The sequence below is a fragment of the Mesoplodon mirus genome (assembly GCF_964341445.2).
Source record: "Mesoplodon mirus genome assembly, chromosome: 19".
NCBI classification, from domain to species: domain Eukaryota; kingdom Metazoa; phylum Chordata; class Mammalia; order Artiodactyla; family Ziphiidae; genus Mesoplodon; species Mesoplodon mirus.
The window spans coordinates 37197560-37209456 of NC_138995.1; the positions used below are offsets into that span (position 1 = coordinate 37197560).

Sequence of the window (11897 nt, forward strand, 5' to 3'; positions counted from 1 at the left end):
TGCGGCACACAGGCTCTCTAGTTGAGGTGTGCGAGTTCAGTAGTTGTGGCCTGGAGGCTTAATTCCCCCGCGGCATTTGGGATCTTAGTTCCCCAACCAGGGATCCCACCCGTGTCCCCTGCACTGGTAGGTGGATTCTTTACCACTGGACCACCAGTAAAGTCCTTTATTTGGGCATACTCTTAATGGAAGCTAATAACTGGATTTTCCTATGTTGGGTGTAATGTCACTTAACCGTTTCTGTCAGTAGTGGTTCCTCTGTGCATAACAAAATGTGCGTCTAGTTGTAACCATGATAAACACTTAGTGATAATGGAACAGATGTTATTTTGTATAGTTTAAGATGTGGTAAATAGAAGTTAACTTTACTACTTTTAGAATTAGTTGTGTTTTAAACTTTTCAGTAGTAAAAATGCAGTGTCTTAAAAGAGTCTAGGTACTTTTTATATTTTAAAGATTATTTTTTATAATCATGGCTGTTGAATACGTTTGTCACATTTAATACATTTCTATCCATATCTACTTAATAATTTGGCAGAATTGGCCTGTTGAAAATTTGTTGTGTATGGTATAAAGTAAGAATGCAGTGAAATAAGGCATCATTGGTAAAACTGTTCCATTAAAAATGAATTGAGGGAATGGTCAGCTACGTTCCATGTCCTTTTTAAAAATCTTTTTAGGAGAAAGGTTCTAGGGGAAATACACTTGGAGAAAATACAGAAAAGCATAAACAATAAAATGTCATCTATGATCCCACTACCCAGATCCCTATATCCTTTTAAATAAAGATTATTTTCTCTTTTAGATTAGCTTTATTTGCTCACCGTGAAGATGGACCTGGAATTCCAACAGATATTAAACTTTTTGACATATTTTCACAGCAGGTGGCTACAGTAATACAGGTTTGTATGGCTTTGTTCCTAAGTTCTCAAAACTTTCAAACTTCTCAGGTGGTAGTTCCTTTTCTAATTGCTTAAAATAAATTCCATGGTTTTCTGAACATTCCAGTCTAGACAAGACATGCCTTCGGAGGACGTTGTATCTTTACAAGTCTCTCTCATTAATCTCGCTATGAAGTGTTATCCTGATCGTGTGGACTATGTTGATAAAGTTCTAGAAACAACAGTGGAGATATTTAATAAGCTCAACCTCGAACAGTAAGTCAAAGTTAAACATTTTTGTAAAAACCTTTGTAAAGGACTTTTTTGTCCCAGATTTATTTTTCTTTCGCAATTCCTTTTTGAAATGTTAGCGTTCATCTTGTTTTAAGTATTTGTTAGATCGACATGCTTGGTACTAATCAGGGCAGAAAGTGGCAACCAACTGCTTGGCTGTGTACATTGATCAAGTAGTGGCACTCATAGACCATAGCAGTCTTCAGGAACCAGTGTCTCCAATTCAGACCGCTTTGTATATATGGGTGAGTTAGTTTTTAAACTGGTAAGGAAGCTATTTATATCAAGCAGTATTTCCATGAGAAGTGGTTTCCTACAGATGAGTAAGTAGTGAAAAAATTAGGGAGGCATGTATGTATTTAAGGTGTGGAAATTAATTGGTTTAAATTTTTCTCTATTTTGAGCTTTGATTTTGATACCATCAAGGATAGTATAATCTGTTGTCTACTTGCATCTTCTTCAACTATGCTGTCCTGAACCTGTTGCATCCTCTAGTGGCCACTGTGGGCAGCTCTGATCCTGTTATGTTTTCCCAGCAGTCCTCTTACTGTCCCATCCTTCACTGCTTCTGAACATGCAGTCAATTTAGGCCCCTCCTTGCCCTATACCCCTCCTTGCCCAATCTAGGCCCCTCCTTGCCCTGTATATATAGGCCCCTAGATATACTCACGTAATCTTTCCGCTTTCCATCTCTCCTCCAGTGGTTTAGTTAACATCTGGAAGATTTCTTCTTTTTCTTTTACCTCTTTTTATTCCCCCTTTTTCTTTTTGTCACTCCCATTTTTTGTGAACTGAAAAACATTCCAGATCTTGAATAAGTGATGTATCTATATCTTCCCCCACTAAGTGAGTTTTAAAGTAAAATTAGACAAAATAAAAAATTAGAAATCGCAGCCTCTAAAGGTCTTATAAATGCCTGGATATTCCTCAGCCCCCACGGAATGTTCCTAATTTCATCCTTCTTTTCCTTAATCATCAACATCTGATGCAGAAGAAATAATTTTATGTATTTTTCTATTTTGTTGAATTGCTATATTTGCATGGCTTTGTCACCCTGAATATACGGTGCTTATTGGCTGCCCTAGAAACCTAACTACCACTTAAAATACTTCCCTTAGAAATACCACATTCTAGACAGGCATTTTAACTCCAGGTATACAACCTGTTTATGAATTGGAGACTAGCATAACTTACTGTATCAATAGGACATTAATAGATGAATAACTGTGTTTAGACAGACATCTGATAGACCTCTCTTGGAAGTCATTGGGGTGTTTTGGGGTGGTGTGATTCACTTGACCCATTTCCTTTACTATTATAAATGAACAGGGTCACATTTTTGGGCACCACGTGGTGTTTGTGTATACAAGAAGTTAATTTCATTCACTAAAGAGCTGCTGTTTTTCTTTGTGCAGTATTGCTACCAGTAGTGCAGTTTCAAAGGAGCTCACCAGACTTTTGAAGATACCTGTTGACACTTACAACAATATTTTAACAGTCTTGAAATTAAAACATTTTCACCCACTCTTTGAGTACTTTGACTATGAGTCCAGAAAAAGCATGAGTTGTTATGTGCTTAGTAACGTTCTGGATTATAACACAGAAATTGTCTCTCAAGACCAGGTAAGAGAATACCCACATGCTTTATTAGGAAAACAGAGACAATGTAGTTATGGTTTTAGACCTTGAGACAAACACATGAGATGGACGGGGAGGGTAATTCACTACTCAAAAAAGTTACTAGTAGCTTATTCATTATATAAATGAGAAAATTGGGGATGTATAAAGAAGAAATTATAAAATAACTGTAATCCCACCAGGAAGAGAGGTCCGTTGATTAACTATTGATTAACATTTGGTGTGTCTCTTTCTGGATGTTTATATGTGTACCAACATGCATATACTTTCATATGGAAGAAGGAATTATGTTGTTGATACTATTTTGTAACTACTTTACACAACTAGAAACGCTTTTGTCAGTGGCATTATATGCTGATTGTTTCACCCCAGTGGGTTTCTGTCTCCCATGATACAGGTGGATTCCATAATGAACTTGGTATCCACGTTGATTCAGGATCAGCCAGATCAACCTGTAGAAGACCCTGACCCAGAGGACTTTGCTGATGAGCAGAGCCTTGTGGGCAGATTCATTCATCTTCTACGGTCTGAGGACCCTGATCAGCAGTACTTGGTATGAGTTAACTCTTACTATACCCCTTCAACAACTTCTAGTGAAGTCATGTGTAGATGTGTCTCAAATGGTCTAATCCAGCTTGTGGTATTAAAAGGTTTTGAAAGAATTGAAACTGAATAAGAGATTAACTGAACTTTATGATTAAATGCATAATTGTTTGTAAACTTCTGGAGCTTATGAAGAACAAGTTTGTTGCTGTCATTTCTTTTGAAGACTTCTTAAGAATTGTAGAAAAACCTATCTTCCTTTAGTTGGGTGTCCTATAATCAGTCCATGTTTATTTTCTTTTTGAACTGTGTGTTGCTTTTAGAATTGTTCATTTGTTTTTCATGATAAACTTTTAAAGTATGAGTAAAATGCTTATATTCAACTGTGTATATGTTTCCAAGGTTTGAAAATAGAAGTTGTTTGTGTTTGCCACATGGAAAATGTGTGAAGACTTTAAAATTAAAATTGCCTTTTTCTTAACCCCCTTTTCCTGGCAAAAAACAATCAGATGAGATTCTCCCTTTCTTTATCCTTAGTCCTCAATAAACCTTTGTGAAATGAATAAAACATTTTGCCTGAGTAGGAGTATTGGTGACTGATACTGGATAATTTATGTTTATGAAAGGTAGCACATATGGCTGCCTAATTATCATTTGGGCAAAGTAGTTTAACCACTGTTGGATGCATGAGGCTAAGTGTTAGTAACGAAGAACACCTTTATTTGAGGATGAGTCCTGTCTTCCTGTGTTGACTTTGTCATAGTTGACACTCTCGTATTTCTTCATAGCCATTGTGAAAAAGAAGCTGATTTCTGTTGGTAGTGCGATAGTCTTCGACTTGGCTTAGTGTCAGATAATCTGTGCACTGTGTGTGATCTATACCTAGTGGCTGGCTCCATTGTTCAGATGTTTTAACTGATTCCCTTATGTTTCTGTGTCACATGGCCTATGTGTGTTTTCATTTTTTGTTGTATACCAAATGTAGTAGTTAGGAAGTATGCTTTCCACCTGTGGCCAGTTGGTTATGCCATGTACAGAAACACCTTTAGGGTGAGGATCATTAGCTGTGACTTCCCCAAGGGGGAATGCATTCTCTTCCTATCCATCTATGACTGTCAGAGAAATTTACAAAACCTGAATATGTCACACACTGTGACACACATATTAAGTTATTTCATGAATTCTTGTGGGTTTTTTCTGAAACAACCAGACATTTGTTTACTAATGGCTCTTTTTAAAAGTGTATTACCATTTCCCTTGACTTAGATGGTCTTAATATTTTTCTGAAGTAGGAGGTGTGATATACCAGCAATATGCATATTTTTTGGTATCATAATAATAGCCAATATTTTGAGTACATGCCTTGTGTTAGTACTGGTAACACTTTACATCTGTTACTTGATCTTCCCAGCAACCCTAAGAGAAATATACTACCCCATTTTTCAAATGAAACTTACAGCTAAGAGGAGGTAAATATTAATGTGCCCAGGGTCACATAGATAGTAAGTGTTAGAATCTACTTTTAAATGTATCTGTCTTCAGGGCCTGTGCTGTTTATCAACACAGTATACTTCTTACATGTGTATATTAACATGTATTTATATCTGCCCCTGACTAGCTACGTAACTTTGGGCAAGTTATACAACCTCTCTGAACCTCAGTCTTCCCCATTTGTGAAATGGGGTTAGTATTTGTCTCTAAGGTGATTGTGATGACTCGGCAAGATAAGAAATGTAAAAGTATACCATGAAGTCTGGTATATCATATATATTCAAAAAATGGTAGTAATCACGATGATTAGAGCTCCCATTTAATTTTATAAATGATTAATAATAGTTTCTATAATTACAGAAAAGATTAATGGCTTTTGTTTGTTTTGGGCAGATTTTAAACACAGCACGAAAACATTTTGGAGCTGGTGGAAATCAACGGATTCGCTTCACACTGCCACCTTTGGTATTTGCAGCTTACCAGCTGGCTTTTCGCTACAAAGAGAATTCTAAAGTGGTGGGTTTACTTTTAAGTATGTCACTAATTTTTTCCCTTTTTCCTCTGTGTATGTGTTTTAGTTTATCATTATAGAAAATTTCAAACATATACAAATAGATAATGATGTAATAAAATCCCAGTTTCAATAACTCTCAATTCATTACTCATCCTGTGTTACACTTAAGTATCACTATTGACAATAGTGATGTTGGTAGATTACATACTAGTTGAGGAATCACATAAAAAACACTTAGAATGAAAGATTAAAACAGTTTAAATTTATGTTAGAAGTTTTTCCTGTGTCTAAAGATCACTTGTGAGACATCTATAAATTTATTACAAAATGGCTCAGAATGCTTTAGTTTCTCAAGAACGATTTTATTTTCTTGGGAGTCTTTATGAAGTACTAATTCTGAAGTGATACAATAATCTTATTCAGAGGTTGCAGTACATAACAAATCAGATCTAATTCACGTTAGCTTTGCCTAATGAAAGGGCCCAGCATTGCATAATTGCTGCTCTCTAAAAGCCTGTAATTGAATAACTTTATGAGTTGTGTACATTTTTTAATGAGCTTAGTCCTTTTACAAACAGGATTATGGCTAAGTCTTCAGTGGTGTACTTTTGTAGCAAATATCCTGATCTGGGAGTTCCCTGGCTATCCAGTGGTTAGGGCTCTGTGCTTTCACTGCCGAGGGCCCAGGTTGCATCCCTGATTGGGGAACTAAAATCCCACAAGCCTCACGGCCCAGCCAAAAAAAAAAACCCCTAACCTAATGTACCTGAAAGTTGGATAGTCAGGTTTATATTAAGGAACAAACACCATAAACTTAATTTTCTAATAATGGAGAAACAAGGTATATTCATTAGACTTACCAGTATGACATAGCATGCCTTTGGCCAGTTTTTATGAGGCCAGCCTCTCATGTAGTTCCTTTTTCCCAGTATTTTATGGATAGATGTTTGTGAATGTAACAATAAAAAAAGCAATGAGCATTTACTTACTATGTGCCGTACATTGTGCCAAGGAGTATAAACTGGGATTATTGCATTTAGTCCTTGTAAAAGTCTGTGACTATTATCCTCTCTTAAAAGTGAAAAGAATCAATTGCATTAATAAGAAATTTGGATGGTCAAACATGGATAAAATATTTAACTTCACTACTAATTATAACAGTGAATCTTTTTAGAAATCAAACTGGTAAAGAAAAAAGAAAAATAAGGTTCAGCAATGGCCGTGGTGTGATGAGAATTCATTCTCATCTAGTAATGGTGGGAATGTGAATTACTACAGTCTTTCTAGAAAACTCTGGCAGTGTGTAACTAGAGCCTTAAAAAATCCAGTATTTCCACTTCTAAGAATTTATACTAAAGAAAAAATTAGGGATTCAATAAAGCTTTGTGTTTACAGACCATTTGTTATATTACATTTATTTCCAAAAGGAAGTAGTTAAGTAAATTATGCTATATCCAGTTTGTGGAACATCTTCTAGTGATTAAAATGATTTTAAATAACTTTAGTATCATGAGGAAAATTATGACAAAATAAGTGAAAGAAAAGAAGTTGAATACAAATTACATGCAGCATGAGCCCAATTTAACTCTTCAGTAAGTAAAGTAGAAAACCATACACAAAGGATCCCAGTTACATTATATTTGCATAGAAAAAAGAAAGGAAGACATTAACATTAGAATGTTATCAGTGATTATTGCTGGGTGGTAGGTTTAGGGATGGTTTTAAGTTTTTAAAAATTCTTTTGTGTATTTTCCTAATTTTGTCCAATTTGGGAATATGTTGCTTTTTCTGATGCAAAAAAACAGATACCAAGTATATAAAAATTGCAAAGCCAGTGACCTCAAATGGATGTTTTGAGAAGACGTCCTGCTTGATTTCCTTGTGTACTCCACAGATGAGATAGAAGATAGCAGGAAAACTGTGAACTCAATTTTAACACTTTTCCTGTTTGTTCTATAGACATTTTATATAAAATGAATATTCTGAAGCAAGTTAATCTTGAACTTAAGGTAATTTAAACTATTTTTTCTTGTTCTAGGATGACAAATGGGAAAAGAAATGCCAGAAGATTTTTTCATTTGCTCACCAGACTATCAGTGCTTTGATCAAAGCAGAGCTGGCAGAATTACCCTTAAGACTTTTTCTTCAGGGCGCTCTAGCTGCTGGAGAAATTGGTTTTGAAAATCATGAAACAGTAGCATATGAATTTATGTCCCAGGTGTGATCTGCTCTCTTTCTGGGATGTTTAATCCGTTTGCTCTGTTCAGTCACCTGTCTGTAGTTAATGGTGGTGGTGCACATGGATTTACTCTTCACTGAATTTATAACTACCCCTTTCTCACCATCTTGATGGGAAATACTATGCTTTTTAACACTATAGTTTTATTGACTGGTTTGGAGCAGGAAAATTGATCAGTTACTGGGTGCTAATGAGATTGAAGATTTTCCAGTGGGTCATGGTAAAAACTGTTTCATGGGGGAAAAAAATTCCTTTGTTAATTCATTTTGGGAACCCTGGATTAAACAAAAGTTAAAACAAGTTTCTTGTTGCAACTTGTCAGCATCTTTGTCTTGTGCCTCTCCAAGCGAGGGCACTGCATATTCTGATCTGAACCATATTCTGATCTGAATGACTCACAGGATGGGGCTTTGATGGGCAATACTTTGAAAAATGCTCTAGTAGATGGTTGGTCCCTAAAGGTCACTTCTGCTTTGTGTGTACCAGGCATTTTCTCTGTATGAAGATGAAATCAGCGATTCCAAAGCACAGCTGGCGGCCATCACCTTGATCATTGGTACTTTTGAGAGGATGAAGTGCTTCAGTGAAGAAAATCATGAACCCTTGAGGACTCAGTGTGCTCTTGCTGCATCCAAACTTCTGAAGAAACCTGATCAGGGCCGAGCTGTGAGCACCTGTGCACATCTCTTCTGGTCTGGCAGAAACACAGACAAAAATGGGGAGGAGGTAAGGTGGGAGGTTATGCCTAACCAACAGTGTTAGAGGAGAGAGGATCATTGATAGGGCACAGCTGCTGGGGCCTTTTGCCTTGGAGGTGAAACATGTGCAGTGCTTGGAAACCTGACAAAGAATATTGCTTTGTTTTGTTAAACGAAATGGACAGTAACATATAGAGTTACATCTTGTGGTGAAGCCTCCACTTTGAGGATTTTGTAACATAGCAAGTTTGTACCACTATCTTTAAAAAATACACAAAATACATAAATATAAATATATATATTTATATATAAATATATAAAACAAATAATATATTTGTTTTAAAATATAGCTGTGTGGGCTTCCGTGGTGGCGCAGTGGTTGAGAGTCTGCCTGCTGATGCAGGGGACGCGGGTTCGTGCCCCGGTCCGGGAAGATCCCACATGCCGCGGAGCGGCTGGGCCCGTGAGCTGTGGCCGCTGAGCCTGTGCGTCCGGAGCCTGTGCTGCGCAACCGGAGAGGCCACAACAGTGAGAGGCCTGCGTACTCCAAAAAAAATAAATAAATAAAATAAAATAAAATATAGCTGTGTACTTTAAAAAATGAAGAGGATTTAAATTGGTTTTGTCCTTTTAAAATATGAAAGAGCCACTGTAGTGTGTGTATTTCTTTGTGTGAAATGGGACATTTGTGATTCATTAATCTCTTTAATACTCCTCTCACTCCCTTTATTCTAGCTTCACGGAGGCAAGAGGGTAATGGAATGCCTAAAGAAAGCTCTAAAAATAGCAAATCAGTGCATGGACCCCTCTTTACAAGTGCAACTTTTTATAGAAATTCTGAACAGATATATCTATTTTTATGAAAAGGAAAATGATGCGGTAAGTGAATAATAAATTGTTAGTGAACTAATTATTTTCCTGCCCTACTCTTAGATTTGATACATACAAAAGTTTATCATCCTGATACTTTTCTTTTTTGTTTACAAGGGTCAGAGTTTGGAGAATCGACCTAGTGGTCTCTTTCATTCTCCAAAATTCTTCTCTGTCTATATAGATGCATCTTACAGAAGAGCTCATTATGTGCAAGAAAATTCTTATCTCTTTTGTTTATGAATATTTTATAAAATAGTCACTCTGTTTAAAAAATAAAAAATAATTTACAAATGCTGAATAGTAGGCTGATTGTCATCCCATACAAGTGTAGAATAATTCCCAAATAAAGGATGGATCAGTGTTTGTAGGTTAAATAAAATTTTGCTTTTGTTCTTTTACTGGTTTATGATTTTCTGTATTTTCATTAAGCTTTTTTTTTTTCGGTTGTCGTTTTGGATGAATGGCCAGTAGTTGTTGCTCAAACCAGGAATCATGTTCTCATCTCTTTTTTTTTTTTTTTTCTTGTTTTTCAAAATCTGGTAACTGCTGAGAGTAACACAAGCTCCTCAAAACATTTTTATTAAATAACTTTGTGTGTGTGTGTGTGTGTGGTACATGCTTGATGGTAAAATTGTTCTTTTGTAGGTCACGATTCAGGTTTTGAATCAGCTTATCCAAAAGATTCGAGAAGACCTCCCAAATCTTGAGTCCAGTGAAGAAACAGAGCAGATTAACAAACATTTTCATAACACACTGGAGCATTTGCGCTTGAGGCGGGAATCACCGGAATCTGAGGGGCCAATTTATGAGGGTCTCATCCTTTAGAAAGGAGCCAGGCTCACCATCCTCCTTTCCATGTACATCCAGTAAGGGTTTTATTATACTAGGCTTCCCTTCCATAGATTGTGCCTTTCAGAAATGCTGAGGTAGGTTTCCCATTTCTTACCTGTGGTGTGTTTTACCCAGTACCTCCAGACACTCACCTTCAAGACCTTAATAAAATTATTCACTTCATAAGTGTTCAGGTCTGTCTGATCACCCTAAGTAGCATGATTGATCTGCTATTTTAAATTCCTGCGATCTGTTTAAAAAAAGCAAACAAAAAAAGCCAAAAAAACCCCACTTATCTCTGTAACTAATGAAGCTCTCCTTCCTTTTTTTCTGTTTTGTTTCATTGTTGAGTGTGTAATTTCCTTCATTACTTGGGAGTACTAACCAGAAAGTGTCTGTCTCTCTGTTCTGAGATTAATTTAGAGGAAAGGAATACTGTTTGTGAAATACAGCTTGGGCTTCTTCTGAAATGCAAGATAAGGCCATGTGTAATATTTTCCCTAAAATTAGAGTATATTAATGCATGTTTGAGAATTTTAAAGCACCATGGTCCAAACCAGAAGCTATATTTTGCATATTTGGACTCAGCCATCCATTAAGAACTTAGGTTGTCCTCTGGACATATTTATCAAAATAATTTTGTTCTAAATAGTATAAAATAGAAAATTTGTGATCTATATAATTTATGTATAACCTTCATTGTTGTAAATTTAGGGGGAAATGCATCATACGATTATGATTTTTTTTTCACCAGTGAAACAATAAAAGTTGCTATTAACAATTTTGGTCCTTCTTCCTTTCATACTCCCTTGATTCATAAAAGGAACTAGTAGAATGTGTATGGAGTTTATTGTATATTCTCACGTTCACAACACTCACTTGTTCAACTGTTCACTTGTTTTAAACACTTATTGAGCAGGACACCATCTACTCTTTTAGTCATGTTTACTCATTTGCTTTCTTCAGCCTTACTCTGCTTTCCGAGTAATGATACCTCCACATAAACTCCCAAAAGGCTTCCACCCATATTAGTTATCTATTGTGTGACAAATTATCCCAAAACTTAGTGTCTTAAAACAGTCATTTATCTCACAGTTTTCTGGATCAGCAATTTGGGAGTTTAGCTGGGAATAAAATGGATTGATAGGATAGTGTGTGCAAATTTGGTAAAATTATATAAGCTTGAGCCGCAATGATTTTAAGCCTTAAATAGGATACATCCACAGGAGATGGGTGTCACAAAACCCTTTTTGTCAACTATTTTTACCTTCCTACACATCCCCTGGACCAATGATTTTCAAGCTTTATCAAACATACAAATCACGTGGGGATCTTGGTAAGATGCAGATTCTGGAATTCACCAGGTCCGGGGTGGGGCCCAAGAGTGTATATTTCAAATAAACCCCCAGGTACCCCCCCCACACACACACACCATATTGCCAGTCCAGGGACCACACTCTGAATAACAACGCCCTAGATGGAAATTCCATAGACATTTTTTTCTTAAATAAAATGTATATGTTTGTTTATTTATTTATTTATGGCTGTGTTGGGTCTTCGCTGCTTCGCATGGGCCCTCCCTAGTTGCTGCGAGCGGGGCCGTTTCTCGCTGCGGTGCGCAGGCTTCTCATTGCGGTGGCCTCCCTTTGTTGCGGAGCACGGGCTCCAGGTGCACAGGCCTCAGTATTTGCGGCACTTGGGCTCAGTTGTGGCACACGGGCTTAGTTGTTCCGCAGCATGTGGGAATCTTCCCGGACCAGGGATTGAACCTATGTCCCCTTCATTGGCAGGCGGATTCCCAACCACTATGCTACCAGGGAAGTCCCCATAGACAACATTATAACAGTACTTGGAATAACTTATTTCACTTGTTTCTTAGATGGTTCTCACGTTTG

The 11897-nt window shown here is 36.8% G+C and overlaps 1 protein-coding gene across 2 annotated transcripts in view; it reads left to right on the top strand.

The window, feature by feature from the left end:
• Nucleotides 1–10783, top strand: part of VPS35 (VPS35 retromer complex component) — a 33591-nt gene extending 22808 nt beyond the window's left edge. For both annotated transcript variants that reach the window (XM_082607750.1, XM_082607749.1), the window contains exons 9-17: nucleotides 806–902; nucleotides 1009–1157; nucleotides 2591–2798; nucleotides 3211–3366; nucleotides 5241–5363; nucleotides 7400–7579; nucleotides 8087–8326; nucleotides 9034–9177; nucleotides 9817–10783. In XM_082607750.1, coding sequence (XP_082463876.1) covers nucleotides 806–902; nucleotides 1009–1157; nucleotides 2591–2798; nucleotides 3211–3366; nucleotides 5241–5363; nucleotides 7400–7579; nucleotides 8087–8326; nucleotides 9034–9177; nucleotides 9817–9996 — 1477 coding nt within the window. In that variant the 3' untranslated portion in view covers nucleotides 9997–10783. The remainder of the gene's footprint in view (nucleotides 1–805; nucleotides 903–1008; nucleotides 1158–2590; nucleotides 2799–3210; nucleotides 3367–5240; nucleotides 5364–7399; nucleotides 7580–8086; nucleotides 8327–9033; nucleotides 9178–9816) is intronic.
• Nucleotides 10784–11897: the final 1114 nt, after the last annotated feature.